This window comes from Xenopus tropicalis, chromosome 7 (assembly GCF_000004195.4).
Source record: "Xenopus tropicalis strain Nigerian chromosome 7, UCB_Xtro_10.0, whole genome shotgun sequence".
Lineage (NCBI taxonomy): Eukaryota > Metazoa > Chordata > Amphibia > Anura > Pipidae > Xenopus > Xenopus tropicalis.
This window is the reverse complement of record NC_030683.2, coordinates 43,786,082-43,805,957: the sequence shown is the minus strand read 5'-3', so window position 1 is coordinate 43,805,957 and position 19,876 is coordinate 43,786,082. Positions and strand designations below refer to the sequence as shown.

The following is a 19,876-nucleotide window of genomic DNA, read 5'->3' as shown; positions in this document are numbered from 1 at the left end:
AGCCAGCTCATTAAAAAAGCTGGAATGAGACTGATTTCTTCTACACCATGTCCAGAGTCAGAACCAGAGAAATGGATAAACAACATTTTAAATTTATTGACAAATTTAAATGAATGTATATGTGAGGACTGCATATCCCCCATTGTTTTTCATGTGCATCACACAGCACCCAGCATTGTGTCCCGTACAAATATGAGTATCTCAGCAAAGCCCAAGCCGAATTCCAGGCTCAGGACAGCTGGAAGGTCTCAGGTTGGACCATTACACCAGACTCAGTGGGACATAACTCAACTGCCTCCCCCCTTTACCTCAGTGCCTGTGAGTGGGCGGAGTTACATGGGAAAGCCTTCCCAGGGCGGGGCCAGCCTAGACCCACTCTGGGCTTAGCTTTGGCTTCGTAGTGTAGCGCCGCTTCGGCTCTCCCTGTTCCCTTCATACCTCCCGAGAAGCTTCGGCCCGGGGACTCCTCAGCCCGCTCTAGCGCAGCCGCCAGCCATGGGCAAAGTTCCTTTCCTGTAAATTGCGCTCGGCTCCCTGCCCCAGCCCTCAGCGGCGGTCAGTGCTTTTCTTCTCCGGGCTATGGGAGGATTCCATGTAAAACTTCACTGGAGATACTGGGAGAAGCCTCCACCTGGATGCGCCCCGCTCTAACTACCAGCCCTGGCACTTTTCTCGGATACAAATAGCTGCGGACAATTGCCTGGATGCCTTTCTCCAAGATGCCCGGGTGGGTTCTCCTGCCCGTTACCCTCCCAGCCTTTACCATCACCGGCATGTGGATAGTGTAAGTGCGGCTGCAGCATGGGGGGGAGTGGGGTTGTGGGATCAAAGGGGGTCTTTGTGTGTGAGAGCAAGGTATGACACCAGCACAGACGTGTGGAAGCCAAAGTTTGGCTAGGCTGGCGCTCCTCCCTCCATTCTCCTGGGAAACTTAATATACTTCACTCATTTCCCAGCACTCAGCCATCCCACTGCCCGCTACTGCTTTCTGCTGCTACCTCCTACTATCATGCGTAAATAGTCCTCCATCCAAAAACCGCCAAAAGAGAATTTCATTCTAAGAAACTTTACAATATACATTGATTCACAATATTCAGTGGGTTTGTAAATATAATTGTGTGTGTCCTTCTGTTTACATTCTCTGCACTGCTGGCTCCGACTCTGAAACAATGTAGCAAGTCTGATGATTAGGAGGCCAGGTCTAACTGACTCCTGTTGTCAGGCCCAGTGAACAGTAAAATACCTTCACCAGTCCAAACTCTATTTTTTTAGTTACTGTATTATTACTCCTACTTTGTATTACTGTATAGGTCTTTGTAATGTGCTGGCCCTGTATAAAGAGATGATAATTATTGGTTGGCTTGGCGTGTGCCATTCATGTCTGGAAAAAGAAGAGAAAATACAGACATCTTTTTTGCTTCTTTTAATATAAGATTTAGAATTGGAAATAGTTTCTCAGTGCCACTGTATGTGATTCAGTGACTAAAAAGTTCAAAGATGTCATTGTTACATTTACTGCAAAGCTGGGCTGAATTTCTATCACGTTGGCCCAAGGTCTGATTGGAGCAATGTTGAGCCTGTGTGTGCAAGTTAAAGGACAAGAAAAGTTAGAATCACTAAAGTGATGCCCAGCTATCAAAAACCCCCAGTGATTCTAGTTGTTTAATTCACTGGACTCTCTTTCCAAAAAATGCCCTGGCCTGGGGTACCCGCTCTTCTGGTGCCCCAGCATCCTTTGTGCTTTCACGCAGAGTATCAAATTGCAGATGTTGCCTCACTGGAGTGCAGCTCTTTGGTTTGTAATATGCAGATATGATTATTCCCACCATCTCCCATCATTTATTGATAAAATGTTATTGGATATTACAGCTTTCTCAATTTGACTTTCAGTGCCTCTGTATATGAAATGTACCATTTGCATAATGTGCTAACAAACAATTTATTTTGTCATTTCGATCTTTTCTCTGTATTAGTTATATAGTTCCATGTACTTTATTTCAGCAAAGCTATTCTAATCATATTTAATGATTTTTCTGGTACACATATAGAGGTACAAACATGCTACAGACAAAGCATGCATAGTACTGGCACACAGGACTGTTTTTGGCACCTTGAGTGATTGGGTATATGTTGTTTAATAAAATTGCATAAAAATGCCAAAATCACTAGGGTTGCCACCTTTCCTGGAAAATGTATCATGTTTCAATTGATTTGTAGGATATATAGGGATCACCTAAAAAAAAAGAAGTAATGTCTATTACAAAGGCCTCTCAAATACTTTTACAAGGATATCTTAGGACATTGCAATAAGCGATGACATGTGCTGGGGCCAGAGCTAGGGGGAAGCAGAGAAATGAGACCTGGCTAGAAAGTTGGGTGGCTTAACACACTATATTAGCGCATATTGTTGGCATTTGTTACAAAACACCAGCTTGGCTTGTGTTGAGCACCATCCATGTGGGTCATGCTGTTTCAAATGTTGGCACTTGAAATAGTAAGATTGCCATACGGTTGCTGGTCATATTCTCTCCACCTGATGAGTTCTTTAAGCCAATCAGTTGGAGAGTGTTTCCAATCGACCCATTTATGACCACCGTATGGCACCCACACAATTATTTAAAATTACATTTTTTAAATAACAATTGTGCAAATGCCAGTTTTGTGTCAAATGTTGTAATCCTTGTTGGGAGGTATCTGGAGATAATTCCATGGGCTGTGCTGCGATTACATTTCCTGAAAACAGTGTTTCATCATGACAAAGTGCTGATAGACTCACTGGTGGGATATAATCCTTAATGAACCATATTCTTCCCTCTAGAGGAAAAATCTTCACCCTGTAACTTTACTGTAACTGCCACCCATGCGTTCTGCAGTTGCTTGAAAAGTCAGAATTTATTTTATTATTGTTAACATTTATTTATAAAGCACCAACATATTCCGCAGCGCTGTACAATAAGTGGGTTTTATTCATTGGACATACAGAGTAATATATTAAGCAATCAATAACCGATACAAGAGGTGAAGAGGGCCCTGCCCAAAAGAGCTTACAATCTACAAGGAGAAATTTTCAATTTGTATCTAGCATTATTTTTATACAGACAGTAGAACTGCAGTGAAATGCACCCTTTTATTGACCCTCTGTAGTGCCAATATTTATTATACTCTGCACTAAATGCAACCCACAAACATGGTGAAAGCCTTATTTCATTTAGACTGTGCAACAGTTAACATGATATCTATCTTAGTACTCTTTTTCAGTCTCCTAAAGGACCACCTAGGCTGCTGAGGGATACAAGAGGTTGTTCATGTACATGTAGTTGGGTCTGTAAATATTTGGACATTGATAAAGTTATTATTTTAACTTTTTACCAAAATATTGGAGTTGAAGTTATATAAAAAAACATGGACTTAAAGGGCTGTCTGCCAGCTTTAACTTGAAAGTATTTACATTGGGTGAATGGTTTAAAAATAACTGTATGTTGTTTCCTCCATTTCAAAGGACAAAAGTAACTTGACAGTTAGGGCTCTGGCACACGGGGAGATTAGTCGACAAATCTCCCTGTTTGCGGGCGACTAATCTCCCCGAGTTGCCATCACCTGCCATCCCACCGGCGCAAGTGTAAGTCGCCGGTGGGATGGCACACGCGGTGGTGCGATTTCGGCAAATCGCCGGAAAAGCCTCGCGAGGCAACTTCTGCGATTTGCCGAAATCGCCTGCGCAGCATGTGCCATCCCACCGGTGACTTACATTGTCGCCGGTGGGATGGCAATTCGGGGAGATTAGTCGCCTGCGAACAGGGAGATTTGTCGCGGGCGACTAATCTCCCCGTGTGTCAGAGCCCTTAGTTGACTGGCAAATTGTTTTGTCACCAGACGTGGGCAATTTCCTCATTATTTCATTAACAGTTAAGGGCTCTGACACACGGGGAGATTAGTCGCCCGCGACAAATCTTCCTGTTCGCAGGCGACTAATCTCCCCGAATTGCCATCCCACCGGCGACAATGTAAGTCGCCGGTGGGATGGCACACGCTGTGCAGGCGATTTTGGCAAATCGCCGAAGTTGCCTCGCGATTTACTTACACTTGCACCGGTGGGATGGCAGGTGATGGCAACTCGGGGAGATTAGTCACCCGCGAACAGGGAGATTTGTCGCGGGCTACTAATCTGCCCATGTGCCAGAGCCCTTAAGCACTTCCTGTTTCCTATGAACATTTCTTGTTTATTTTGTTTTGTATATATAGGTATGTATGATTTGTTGGTGCTAGCATTAACAAAACTCTTCTCCCCGTGTGCCAGAGCCCTAAAGAAGTAAAAGGTCTGGACTTGATTTCAAGTGTGGAATTTGCATTTGGAAGCTGTTACTGTAAACTCTCAATATAAGGTCCAAAGAGGTGGCAGTGTAGGCCAAGAATCAGCCACGCAAGGCTTTTTCGGCAATTTCCCGAAATCGCGCCGCCGCGTGTGCCATCCCACCGGCGACATTTTCGCCGGTGGGATGGCAGGCGATGGCAACTCGGGGAGATTAGTCGCCCGCGAACAGGGAGATTTGTCGCGGGCGACTAATCTCCCCGTGTGCCAGAGCCCTTAAGCACTTCCTATTTCCTATGAACATTTCTTGTTTATTTTGTTTTGTATAAATAGGTATGTATGATTTATTGGTGCTAGCATTAACAAAACTCTTCTCATTTACATTACAATTTATTCTTTTGATAGTGTCTGCATTGGGGGGGGGATTATAAGTACAGTCAATTCATTGGAGTTTTATAATTTATACTCAGACATGCACCAGTTGTTATTCTAATCCTCTTTGTTGCCTGTAGGCTTTATTTGTGTATTTATGTATTTTTTTTTACTAGGACCATGTTTGTGAGCTTTGTAGTTGCTGATCAGAATGTTTTAACTGCCCATTTCACTTTTATGCTCTTCCTTTTGGGATTAGTTTAGCTAGTTTAGCAGTTTAAACTGACTTTTATGACTAAGTACTAATGCCGTTGCCTGTGGGAACAAAGACTTCTGTAAAGGTCCAGTAGTGTTAAGCACATTCCGTGGAATTTTTGTCTGCTTGAAAAAAGAAAAACATTACCTTTGCTTTAGTAGCTGGAAAATATTTAATAGAAATCAGCTAGATTTAAAAGGATCATGTCACATGTTGCAACTTTTCTCCAGTGATCTACATAAAGTAATGGTATACAGAATGTGTCTTATGGAGCAGCATTTATGGCAGCTACAACACTTACTTGTGAGTCTACTATAACTGGAGGTTTCTACCTAGATGCTCTCATACAGCCAGTTTATTAGGACCACGTACCACCTAGAAATATGATCACAGGAGGAAGCAATTAAACACTAGTAGCATTAAATGTAACACTTTTAAAGACAGTGCCCCAGGTCAAAATTTGCCTAACAAATAGACATCATGTCCTTTTTTACATTACACTTCTTTTATGTAGATATAAAAAAACTGATTATATATTTATTTTATATATATATATATATATTGATATTCAAAACAGCTTTCTAAGCAACTTTTTAATTTTCATTCAATAAAAAAACAAACAGTGCTTTTAAAGTTATCATAATTGCAACTAAAAGCAGCATTTTTTTCAATCCCTTTTTCCCCCCTCTGATTCTGACTATTGAAACACCGCACAAGTTAGTTCTACAGGTCTGTTAATCAGCAAGCATTTGTTCCTGCGTTCTCCTGCAGTGTTGTTTTTCTGTGGTCCACCGCAGAGGAGTGCAGGAAGAAGCGCATCCTATTCTTACTAATGGGGCTTCACTAGCACGGGCACATGCCAGCGCCGAACACAGCATGTTGCTATAAGCCCTAAGTGCTGGGGGTCGAAATAATAAGACAGATTCCGCTTATTGGAGTGATTAAATAAATATTGTAATACATACAGTGGATATAAAAAGTCTACACACCCCTGATAAAATGTCAGGTTCCTGTGCTGTACAAAAATGAGACAAAGATAAATCATTTCAGAATTTTTATATTATTATTTGCTGAAAATGGAGTCCCCGGGAGATGGCCTTCCCATAATTTGGAGCATTTTGGATAACAGGTTTCAAGGTTAAGGGATCCCATACCTTTTCCCTAATGCTTCTAGGTCTGCTGCATGAAAGGGATGAATCTGTCCCTTTTATTTTCTCTGTGTAGAAACATTTATATATAGAAGTGATGTAACAAGAATGTGGCCATATTTGTGTAGAGCCAGTAATTTGCAATTTAGCAGTTATGGCAAATGCATACCTCCCAACATTTGAAAAACAAAAAAAGGGATAAAAAATTTTTGACCACGCCCCAATTAACACACCCCATTTTTTTCTAAAAATACTCCTTTTATATAGTTGAAATGGTGGGATCAGACGCAAATGAGCTATACCCACATACTGTACTACCTAAGGAAAACAATATAGCAACTCCTACATATAAATACAAATATAGAGAGAAGGCAGTCAGTTATGTATGTATGTATGTATGTATGTATAACTTTATTTATAAAGCGCCACAAGGGTATGCAGTGCTGTACAATCTTACAATATACAGAATTACACACAGGGAGGACAAATGTTATAATAAATATAAGTGAGTTATAACTATCTACCAGTTTTGCCCCCCACACAGGGGATACAGTACCCCCCATACACAGTGCCCCCCAGGCCCCCATAGACAGTACCCCCCAAACACGGTGCCCCCCCATACACAGAGCCCAACCTTAAAAAGGGCTAGGGACCGCCGGCGAAGGAGCCACAGGAGAGAAGCAGCGCAAGGAGTCGGAGCGCTCATCTTAAACCTTCTCATCCCACTGTCGCGGAGCCTTCTATGAATGTCCCGCATTTCCGTAATCTATTACGAAAATGCGGGACATTCAGGGAACTATCCGGGACAGCGGGATGCGCTATAGAAAGCGGGACTGTCCTGCTTTAAGTGGGGGGTATGCAAATGGATGTGTTTAAGAAAAGCTAAAATGCTTATGAGCCTGACATTACTGTGGTTTGATAAAGAGTCTTTCCTGCATGAAATAATTGTGTCTGTGGATGGTTGCAGTTCTGTATGGATAGTTGTACTTTACTGTGTTTGTGCCATTCTTTGGTCAGAATTAAAAGGAAAGGTCTTCTGACATTTTCTGTTTATAGAGTCAAGTATGCTCTAAACATCTTTGCAGATTATATTTGGCTATACTTAAATATGAACGCACAAAATAGCTAATCAAAAGATTTATGATGAACCTTTGCTTCACCTTGGACATTTTTCTTACTCTGAATGTCGTGTGACCTTACCATCTGCAACAGAGCTAAGTTGGTTTGCTCTTTGTCAGTATATTTCCATAAGCTTGGTTCTTTCTATTCCTGGGGCCTGTGCATATCGTATACCTCTCAAGGTCAGGTAGAGGATTTTATGAAGTCTAATCTATAAATTAGTGTGTAAATAATGTGCAGAAACGAGATATGCATATCCAGGTATCATGTGATATATATTATGAAGATAGCATTTTATGCTAGAAAAACATGCAAGAATAGATGTGCAACTAATTATATATTTATAAAGTGGTATGGGAAATGTGCTAAATATCACGTTTCTCTTGGATGGGAATACAGTATGTAATTCCTCCAGTGAACCAGTGTTAAGTGCAGTTATTGTACACTATTGCATACTTATATTACACTGTAGTACAGGTATTGGACCCCTTATCCAGAAAGTTCCAAATTACGGAAAGGCCATCTCCCATAGACTCCATTTTAATCAAATAATTCACATTTTTAAAAATGGTTTTCTTTTTCTCTGTAATAATAAAACAGTACCTTGTACTGGATCCCAACTAAGATATAATTAATCCAAAGCCAAAACAATAATACTGGGTTTAATTACTATTTAAATAATTTTTTCAGTGGACCTAAGGCAAGAGATCCAAATTACGGAAAGACCCCTTATCCGGAAAACCCCAGGTCCCAAGCATTCTGGGTAATGGGTCCCATATCCTACACAGCATTTTTACTTGCAAGTGCAACAATTAAACTTATAACCATGCACAATTTTAATAGCAAATAGTGTTATAACTGGAAATGTAGATGAAAATTGCTTTATAAATATGCTTTTATTTATACCAAAGTGGCAGTGGTAACTCTGTGGTAATTTTTTGGAAATGTAAGTACTTTTTTTTATTAATAAGGATGATTATGATGACTATCCTGTAAATTGTATCCATATTAATAGTGGTTAGTGATATCAACAATTATAATCAGTGCTTAGTGATTGTAACCCTATCGGTGACAGATAATATCCTTATATTTTACAATGGTGGGTACATTAATGACTAAATAAACCGTACTTAGTGATGTCATCAGATTTAATTGGTGATGTAACTTCTATTACATGACTCACTGAAACTTGTGTACCGTAATAAATAATGTTTCCTCTGCTGTAAAATAGCTCATGTTGTCTTTAGTTCTCCTCGCTGCATGTGATTTTATTGCACTAACCTTGTTAGCGTACACAGCTTGGGTGGGTGGATATGACAAGTCGGCACTGCCACACGCTCCACCCCGGATTCTCTGTCCTCTAAAAAGCTTGATGTGCCTCCACCCAGCAGGGCCGGAACTTGGGGTAGGCAGAAGAGGCACTTGCCTAGGGCGCGACAGTGAGGGGACGCTAGGCAGGTACCTCTGTTGCCAACATCTTTTCCGGGATCTGTTACCACAACTGCGAATTTCCTGGCCCTCCCCCCCCCTGCACGGGATCTGCGCACCTTGTCTGCTGATCTCCCCCCTCTAGAGTGTCCCCGCGTGTACATGCATTTGTACACGCGTCGGGGGAGAAGCAGTAGGACAAGGTGGACACCCGGGTTGCCTAGGGCGCCTGGCTGTCTTGGGCAGCCTCTGCCACCCAGAGCCATTGCGTTGGCCCGGGAACAGACACATGGAGTGGATTTCTGCGTGAAACTGCATACTCAAGCAGTTTCTCATGAAATCTGCTCTGTGAACTTAATTTTTAGAGCATAGGGGCAGATCTAACCTTGTGTTTATCAGCAGGCCGCGAAGAAACAGGGAGTTATTGATAGGCAAAACATTACCTGCCCATGTAGATATCTATGCAACTTTTTTTTTTTTTAAGTAAACCACACTGAAGATATGTTAAATATAACAATGAAACAGTCCATTTAAATAAGCTTTTAAAATGGGAACTTTTCCTTTAAGGTACATTGTTGAAGTGCCTAGTGGATAAGCAACACATCTGCCATTATCTTTCTTTGATAAAAAATCACATTCTTCAGCATTTACACTTAAGATAGTATTGCAAAGACAACAATCGTATCACAAGCCTCTTAATGTTTATTATATAAAAAAAGCCTAGTTTTAACTTGAAAAATAAACTCAGTATCTGCATCTGATGTCAAATTGCAAAAAAATACTTAAAGGACAATGAAAGGTTAATATAAATTAAAAGTAAGTCTAAAGGCATTCTTTTTAAGTACTTACTGCATATCTAAATTCCCAGATCCCTGCTTGCTTCTCTGAGATATGATGCTGGCAGCCTACAGCAGTGTGAAGACTACAGTGACATCACTGAAATCTCTCTGTCCTTCATGTAGGTGCCAGCGGCAGCCTTCCTATTCTCTGAGCATGTGTGTAACTTGATCCTGTCTCCTGTTCTGACCTACACATGCCCAGAAGCGGATCTGGCAGAGGGGAGGGGGGGAGGGAATGAAACACATGTACAGTATGAACTGAGTAAATATTTGATTAGGTGAGCCAAAAGTGTGGCGTTTTTACTAAACAATAGGAGGACTATTGGGCAGTATGCTTTTTAAATTTTGACTTGCATTCTCCTTTAAGATAGAGAATCCTTTACATTTTATTATCATTGTAAATGATTTCATGTTAACAGTAAAATGTACATATATATGCATAGTGTGATATATATAATCTTTTCAGTTACGAGTTATTCACATGTTCATAATCGGCAAGATTAGTATGTGTATACATTTCCCAGCATGGCTGCCCACAATGGGGGTAGGCACCAAATGCAGAGAGAAAAGATAAGCCAGTGGAGGTGTCTTTTGAGAATCCTATTCTTGCTTCCCCATACGGAATGTGAAATCTGATAGTGAAAACTTTATTTTTAGAAACTGATATTTTTTAATAGTTGGTTTCATACTGTACCAGACCATTTGTACCACTTGGGTCTCAGTCATAATGTGTGACAAATCTCCTGCTTTGGGAAGAGAAGGAGAAATAAACAATTAATTATACTTCACTACATCAGCACAAAAGTGACTTTGCAAATTTTATTTTTTGCTTTCAAACGTTATTACAGTAAATATTAAACATTGTTACCGAGGAGAGGTTAAAGGAACAGTAACACCAAAAAATGAAACAGCTTTAAAGTAATAAAAATATAATGCACTGTTGCCCTGCACTGGTAAAACTGGTGTGTTTGCTACAGTAACACTACTATAATTTATATAATAAGCTGTTGTGTAGCCACGGGGCAGCCATTCAAGCTGGAAAAAAGGAGAAAAGGCACAAGTTACATAGCAGATAACAGATAAGTTCTGTAGAATACAATAGTGTTTTAGCTGTTATCTGCTATGTGCCTTTGCCTTTTCTCCTTTAAGGGCTCTGGCACACGGGGGAGATTAGTCGCCCGCGATTAACTCCCTGTTCGCGGGCGACTAATCTCCCCGAGTTGCCTACCCCTGCCATCCCACCGGCGAACATGTAAGTCGCCGGCGGGATGGCAGACGCGGCGGGGCGATTTGCGGAAATCGCCGAAAAAGCCTCGCGAGTCTTTTTCGGCGATTTGCGCGAAATCGCCCCGCCGCGTCTGCCATCCCGCCGGCGACTTACATGTTCGCCGGTGGGATGGCAGGGGTAGGCAACTCGGGGAGATTAGTCGCCCGCGAACAGGGAGTTTTATCGCGGGCGACTAATCTCCCCTGTGTGCCAGAGCCCTGAATGGCTGCCTCCATGGCTACATAGCAGCTTATTTATATAAATTATAGTAGACTTCCTGAAGTAAACACACAACTTTTACCAGTGCCGGGCAGCAGAACATTATATTTTAGTCACTTTTATACACTTTCATTTTTTTGAGTTACTGTTCCTTTTAAGGGCAATGATACTTGGGGGCGCTTTGTCACCTGTGGGAAAATCTCATCTTCCATGGGTAACAAAGTGCTCAATAATACAGGTATAGGACCCATTATCCAGAATGCTCGGGACCAAGGGTATTCCGGATAAGGGGTCTTTCCGTAATTTGGATCTCCATACCTTAAGTCTACTAAAAAATCAATAAAACATAAATTAAACCCAATAGGATTGTTCTGCCCCCAATAAGGATTAATTATATCTTAGTTGGAATCAATTACAAGGTTCTGTTTTATTTCTACATAGAAAAAGGAAATCAGTTTTAAAATTCTGAATTATTTGATTAAAATGGAGTCTATGGGAGATGGGCATTCCGTAATTCGGAGCTTTCTGGATAACGGGTTTCCGGATAAGGGGTCCGATACCTGTACCTTACAATCTGTCTGTATTGGAGTCGCTGTATGTAATACACTTTACATGCGACAATCCTGTATAATTACATAAAAATTATAATTATAATTACATAAAAAATAATTCTTCTGAAGTTTTGTCCTTGACTTAATAATGCTTGTTACTATAGTACTGTTTCTGAAGCAAATACACAGTGTATTATATTTAAGTGCATGCAATACCCCTGAAGTCCAGATTCTTTAGATTATATACTGCTTCTCTCTTCGTCTGTTAGTTTGTTTTTTTTAATACATTTCCTCTCCTTACAGGGACAGAAAGTACCCAATTCCTCAAACCTTTTTGGTACACTAGGCATTTTGACTGCAATTAAAAGCACCATGACTTATACTGTTCATTTTGAATGAAAATTTCTAGCAGTTACCATTACCAAGTATCAGCAATCAGAATGTTTATTGTGACATTACCAAAAAAAAAGTTTATTTTGGATGGTATTGATCTCTGCAAATCACATTTTTTTGGAAATAACATTACTATACCCAGTGTGCCACAACCATGAAAATGATTTCACTCCAGTGAGAAGTCAAAACAGTGTGTATACTTTTTGATGTTTATTTTTTAAAGTAAGTATTTTATCATTAAAACCCACAGAATAACATACTTTTCTCTCTGCACTCATGCAGATTTTGTACCACCAGCGGCTCAACCAGTCTATTCTGTTAAAGGGCACATTAATAATGTAGCAGAGTGTATCCTCATTGAAATATACTATTTTTTCTTTTTCTCTGAAGAAATCATATTTGTATTATTTTTTCAAATATTAGGTTTGTATGCAAAAAATAAAAAATAGGACAAAACACAACATTTACTTTTGGTTACTGTCTTGAACTAGGTCATCCAAACATTATTTTTCATAAGTTTTTCATCCTTTAGTTTGCATAAGGCTAATGTCTTGGTTTTGCTAAGAAAAAAAAGAGAATTTTCCTTTTCATGTGCTATACTCACAGGCTATTATCTTAATAACTATGTGTAGAATAGTGCTCTTCATTTTGTCACCAAAGAAACATGATGTAAAAAATGATCAAGTGCTTCTGGAATGCCATTAGTAAAGAAACTCTTGGGCTAGATTTTGTAGACTGTTCTCAGATAAGTATAAGGGCTATGACACACAATGCTATTTGTCGCAGCTACAAAATGCTAGAAAATACCCTGCCATAGACAATTCTGAGAAGTATTGTCTATTTTGTAGGTGCTTCAAGTAGCTCCATGTGCCATTGCCCTAAGAATGTACATAAATCAAGAATTTCCAATGTGGTAAGAAGTCCCTTATATAGTAGCACAGGGTAATACCTATTATCACTGATGGCCAACTGTATATGGTTGATAGAGGAAATACTGGCTGTGTGTGCTGGGGAAAACAGGAACTATATAAATTACTCAAAAGCTCTGGTCGTTATATCCTTAGGAAATGTTTCTGCAAACCAATAACTGAAAGGGCACTGTAGCACACTTCATGGCTTGTAGACTCTTTAATTTACGAACTGATTTTATGTTTATAATTGTGTTTTTCTAAACTACTGAATTCTAAAGCTAGTGGATTGTTAAGCCAGATAAGTAAAACAATCTTCATTTAGTGGGGTTTCTGCTTTACCTGTCCTTAAGGTGTGGCACAAAACTTTGGCTTCTTGTTTCTAAAGGTGGTCATACACGGGCAGATTTCAGCTGCCGATTCAGGTCCTTAAGACCGACTCAGCAACTTATCTTACCTTGAAAGGGGCCTTCACACAGGCCTCCTTAACCGATATCTGGCCAAAAATTGGCCAAATGACAATTAGACAGGGTTGAATATTTGTCGGATCGGGGACCACACTGGCTTATTGATGTGGTCCTTGCTCCAACTTATCTCCTTCAGTGCAATGCAATTGTTTGGTCCTAGGGCCAAACGATTGCTATAGTACGATATTGCCCACCCAAGATGGGTTTATCAGGAGAAAGGTTTTCTCGTTTGGCAACCTTGCCAAATGAGCAAATCTTACTGTGTATTGTCACCTTAAGGCTAGAGGCACTCCAGCAGGTTGTCCACTTTCCTCCATTTTTTGTACTCAGGTGGAGGAAAGCTAATTTGCGTTCATGCGCTTCGTCCTGTAACTCAGCTGACAGGACTGGCATCGCCTGAGGCACCGGGCCTGTGTGGAGCTACACTAATAAGGGGTATATTTATCATGCTATGTAAAAAGTGGAGTGAAGCATTAGCGGTAATGTTGCCCAGGGCAACCCATCAGCAATTAGATTTCAAAAGTTAGAAAACCATACCAAAGCATCTGATTGGCTGCTATGAGCAACATTACCAGTGATGCTTCACTCCACTTTTTAAATAGCATAATAAATATACCCTAAGGGTCTATCAGCGTGAAAATCTGTTAGTTGTTTTTGGAAAAAAGAGACGTAAATTTTTTTGGAATCACCTTGTTTTATCTTCGCTCTTACCTCCCCATCTGTAACAATTCAGTCTCTTACTCCCCATTATTTGCAATTGGAAAAAGGCTCTTAACTATTCCAAAATTACCTCAGATACAGGCAGCATTGGGCAGATCTAGTAAGGGCCTACAGTATGTAGGTGTGGCCGAAATGCACAGAAAAAATAAAATTTCTGTGAAAGCGCTAAGTTTAAAATAACCCTTAGTGGAACTAAATTGGTGTTCAATGTGCACAAAAAACGTCTTTGTGCAAGAGGAAAAAAACTCAAGCTACACCTTCCCTGGATTCTAGTATTCACATCGGTGCCCATGTTGTCATCCTGGGAAATGGTCCAGAAGTTGGGAAATGGCTCATGTACTTACATATACCTGTGGGTTTAGGCTTGTACTTTTGTTCTCTTGCCTCAGGGTTGAGTGGACCCATGTCTGTTCTTGAGCACCCAGCAATTTACACATTAGATATTACATATTCGAATTGGCCTCCGTTTCTTCTGCCTGAAACAAGAACAGTTCCTGGCAAACAAAACAATAATTCACTTTTTCTTGTAGGTTCTTTGTATGCAAGCTTGAGAAATGAATTCACATGGAAGTTGTCATATAGTTCCTGTTATATAAATACAATAATACATGGTGTTACCAAGGATTACCAGATGTACATTTTAGGTGGTGCCCTCACAATCCTGGAATGCAGAGGGCTGGGACTAAAACTATTGAAGTTTTGCATTGCTACCTTACTAGTTACTACTGAGGAAATTTAATGATCTGCTTTATTGAAAAAGTAAAACATATAGTTTTTCATTTGTTATACAAAAGTTAATCATACATTCTTGCTTTCATCATTTTCAAGATTGATACACAAAAAATGAAAACCTGAAAAACATAATGTAATAATCTATTATCTGCTATGTAACCTGTGCCTTCTCTCCTTCTTACCAGCTTGAATGGCTACCCCTTTGGCTGCTCATCAGCTTATTTCTTTATTAACTATAATAGGATTTCTCAAACAAACACAACACTTTTACCAGTGCAGAGTAGCAGTGCATTATATTTTTAGAAATTTAACACTTTAATTTTTTGGTGGTACTGTTGGGCCAAATGATCAAATTAGCCTGATATTGTCCACCTTAGGTGGGCATATCAGGAGAAGATCTGCTCATTTGGGGACCTCGCCAAACTACGGGAACCTTGACATCTATGGCCACCTTTACGCTGTGCTGCGGTCTGTTACCTTAGCTTAGGGGCTGCAAATATAGAATTTAAAAAATGAACTTATGAAAAACATAATTTTATGTTTGATGATTTGTGACAACCCCTAAGCTTTGCTTCTTAACAGCTGCCCAGAGCATACTAAGCATGTGCAGTGTCTGACACTCCTAACAAAATCCAAGATGCTTAGCTTCTGTGAAAACTTTGAAGGCCTGGGGCATTACTGTTAGGTTGGTGCGATAAGTTTAGTATATAAAATATGACATTTCTAGTCCTATTCATTTTAAGAATTAAGTTCTTTTAAAGAGGTTGTTCACCTTTAAGTTAACGTTTAGCATGATTTTGAGAAAAATATTCTGAGACAAATTTCATTTGGTCTTCATTTTTTAGTATTTGTAGTTTTTTTAGTTATTTGATTTCGAGTTAAGCAGCTCTCAAGTTTGGATTTTCAGCAGTTATCTGGTTGCTAGGGTCCAATTTATATTAGTAACCAGGGAGTGCTTTGAGAGAGTGACTGATATATAAATAGTAGAGGGGCTGAATAGAAAGATAAGAAATAACAATAACAATAAAACTGTGTCCTCAAAGAGCAATAGTTTTTGGCTGCTGGGGTCAGAAACCTCCAACAATTGCCCAATTCTTATCATTCCCACACTCCCTGCTACTTAAAAGAACAGTAACACCAAAAACTAAAGGTGTATTAATGTAATTAAAATATTATTTTGCCCTGTACTGGTAAAAGTAAATAATAGGTCCCATAGTTTAAATATTCTGAAAGCTTGGGAAATTCCATACAAGGGATCTTTCCGTCATGTTTAGTGCCCATGGGTTATACGTTGTGGAATGCAAGACCTGTGCCTTTCCCATGAATACACTGCTGCCTGCTTTCAGCATTCAAATAATGATTACCAGAAAGCAGCAGAATAGGTTTTTTTTTCCAGCGTGCTGGCATCATCTGTAAAACATTACGTCAGTTATATTTTGTATTGTTGTCAGGAACATTGCATTTCTTTCCAGCATTGGCTGCACTTGCCTGCTTTAATGTTTAAGTGTCTTTGTGCATCCATTATTATAATCATCGGAGACCCTGATTGGTATTTAGCCTCATCTTGAACTCAACAAAATAAGATCTTGTTCATCTGATGGAGGAACTCTGTTAATGTGTGCTGGAAAGAGTCTGAATTTGCCAATGTGTAGCAATATATATAGTTCAGTCCCTCGAGGAGACTGGGAATTTCAAAAGCTGCTAATAAGCTGTTTTCATCAGTCTTTACTAAATATCAGTTTACAGTAATGGCTTTGTATTAAAATGCAGTATTTCTTAATGTTGCTGATTTATTTAGTTTTTTTTAATTGCTATATACAGATAAGCCTGCAGATGTCTAAAGGTGGCCATACACAGGCCGATTTCAGCTGCCGATAACGGTTCTTTAGACCACCATAGGTGGGCATATCGGGAGCAGATTTGCTTGCTTGGCGACCTCGCCAAACAAGTAGATCTTAAGAGTGTAGGGCTACCTTAAAGGCCCCCATACACGGGCCAATAGAAGCTGCCGATATCGGTCCCCTGGACCGTTTCGGCAGCTAATCGGCCCGTGTATGGGCAGAAACGAGCGGCCTGCCTGACCGATATCTGGCCTGAAATTGGGCAGATATCGATCAGCCAGGTTAGAAAATCCAGTCGGATCGGGGACCGCATCGGCTCGTTGATGCGGTCCCCGAACCGACTGCCCCATGGCCAAACGATCGGATTATTTTTTTTTAAAGTCACTTGCTACCCGATATCGCCCACCCGTAGGTGGGGATATCGGGTGAAGATCCGCTCGCTTGGCGACATCGCCTTATATATGGGGACCTTAAGGCTGATGTTCCATGGAGAGATAAAGTTCCCCGCAATAAAGTTCTGCTACTGTGAAGCGATGCATAGGCCTTTTCACTGGCAATTCGTATTGTTGCCGGTGGAAAGGCATATGGAGAGATTAGTTGCCCGCTGTGTCAGAGATCACTGGTGACTAAATCTCTCCATGGGACATCAGCCTAACAATTTGTAGTGGTATACATTGTAGTGACTTTATTGGACCTTATTGGGATTCCTGCAGGGTTGAAAACATTAACAATGTTTCCAGATAAAAAAAATTATTAGCAAATTAATCACTGAATGTCCCATGGGTACCCCACAAAAAATTAGTTATATTTGTAAAGGTGATTAAATGTGTCCCAAAAATGATAGTAAATATTCATATACTGCCTCCATTAAATATTTTTAATTAAAAGGGTGGTTATACAGAATGCTAAGGACCTGGTGATTACCGGATAAGGGATCTTGACATGAGTAACGTTGGAACTTGACCCGCCCTTCTCCCAACCAACAACCCCCTTTTACCTCTTTACTTACCATCCCCAATAAACACACAGACACCAATTCTTGGGATAAAAATGGCCGCAGAAAATTTATTAACAACAAGTGAAGTTTTAATTTAAAACATAACATAAATAACAAATGTGAAACAACATCTCAAACATAACACAAATGTTTGTATAACAAACAAATCAACTTTTAAATAGCCAAACACTGTAACAATCCAATAACTGCGCAGCGCAACTGGCGCTGCCAGCTGCCCTTCTGGCCCGGAACCAACTACCCAACAAAACTCACCTCCTAATCCACTTTCTTACCCCTGAGGTTCCAAGCATGCCAGCCCCACTTAACTATAAAACTCCCCTCCTAACCCAACCATTGCTTTCCCCCAACTTAATCACCCCGCCAACGACACTCCGCTACCTCCACCTCTATAGGGAGGGAGGGTGGGCGTTTTACTCTGCTGACTAAAATGGAGTGAGAAGCGGGAACAGTTACCCGCATTTTATACCCCTTACGAACTAACCAATCACCTGCAACTGGGAGTGGCTAAGTCTGTCCAACGCGTCTGTCATGCCCCTGCTTCCCTACGTTTTACTACGGGTCATTGGGCTACTTTCTGTAATTTGGATCTCCATACTACTAAAAAATAATGTAAACATAAAATAAACCCAATAGTATTGTTTTGCCTCCAAGGAGGATTAATTATATTTTTATTATTTAAAAATTTGAATTATTTGTTTAAAGGAGAAGGAAAGGCTAAGTCACTTGACACCCCCAAGTGACTTTAATCCCTGGGCCGGCGCATGCGCATTAGAGTGAAAAGCCGACTTTTTTGTTAAAGTTCGGTTTTTCACTCTACTGCGCATGCTCAAGCACGAACAAGGAAGAGGGAGCGCTTGCTGCAGCAACCCCAGGCTGGTGTGGTTCTCTCCAAACAGGGGCACCAGCCTGGGGTACAAGGTAAGTGATTAAAGTCACTTAGGGGTACCTAACATTGTGGCACCCCCAAGTGACTTGGCCTTTCCTTCTCTGTAGTCTATTGGGAGATAGTCTTCCTGTAATTTGAAGCATTCTGGATAACAGGTTTCTAGATAATTTTACTTACCCGTATTACCTCTGTAGTATAGTAGTACAGAGACAAAAATTCTTGAATGTTTTTATCAGTTCCTACCAACTGCTTTATAGAGTAGAATATAAAGTGTGTTACTGAATAATTGTGGAGCTTATGGCTAATATTTCTGCTCTGTCTGGAGCAGGCCAGTCCCTGGCTGTTCCACTTAAACTGTGCGTGACTGTATTTCTTGACTATTCATACGCCTTCCAGGCCTGCTTCCTAAAGATGCTTGGGATGGATGTAAATCTACACATTTATAAACAAGCTGTTCAAACTAGAATGGATTGTTTCAAGAACAATGATCACTGACACTTTTGCACTTTCTGATAAAATCTACAAAAGGACAGACAAAGATTTCCATGTTTATTCAAAGCTGGAGGAAAAAATGTGCAGAGGCTTTACAAATGCTTCATCATTAAGTGTTTACATTGTCTGGCCTTGTAATTCAAGGGGCAAATATGTGTAAATAAATATATAGAGAATTGTTTATACAGCAGACACACCAGTTGCAATGGCAATTGAGTCCTAGTGTGCATGTCACTGTGTATCTTAGGAAATCAAGACTGTTAAGGTGGCCGTACATGTTGTGATCCGATCATTTGGTGAGGTCACCAAACGAGTGCATCTTCTTCCGATATGCCCATCTAAGGGCAAATTAAAATGGCGGGCATAGATGTTGTGGACTGAAGACTGCATCAATGAGCCGATGTGGTCTCTGATCCAAAGGGAAAAATCAAACCTGCCCAATCGAGATCTGGACAGTTTTAAGGTGGCCACACACGTGGCGATCTGACGATCGCAGGAAACATCGTCAGATCCGCCACACACTGTTCAGGGCTGAAACAGCAGATAAGGAGGTAGAAACAATAGGATTTCTACCTCCTTCTGCCGATTCAGCCCTGATGGCAGATTTTGGTCAGGCACCTTCTATGGCGCCGGATCAAAATTTTCTAACCTGGCCGATCGGTGCGTCGACCGATTTCAGCAGCTTCCTGCGATATCGGTCGACATGCCATACACGCACCTCGTTTCGTACGATATTATCGGTGCGTGTATGGCCAGCTTTAGGCCAGATGTCAGTCAATCCCTTATGTGACACTAGTCTGTTTTACATGTAGCAGGCTGATTACTGCCCATAAACTGTGTTTAGGGCCAGATTATATTAAAATGATTATGTCATTTTGGAGCCCTAGAGTAACTTGGTGGTCATAAAAACC

General features: G+C 40.5%; 1 protein-coding gene across 1 annotated transcript in view; it reads left to right on the top strand.

The window, feature by feature from the left end:
• Positions 1 to 387: 387 nt before the first annotated feature.
• Positions 388 to 19,876, top strand: part of bc014685 (cDNA sequence BC014685) — an 85,458-nt gene continuing 65,969 nt past the window's right edge. The window contains exon 1 of the mRNA NM_001016634.2: positions 388 to 784. Within this exon, the coding sequence (NP_001016634.1) occupies positions 720 to 784 (65 nt within the window). The 5' untranslated portion in view covers positions 388 to 719. The remainder of the gene's footprint in view (positions 785 to 19,876) is intronic.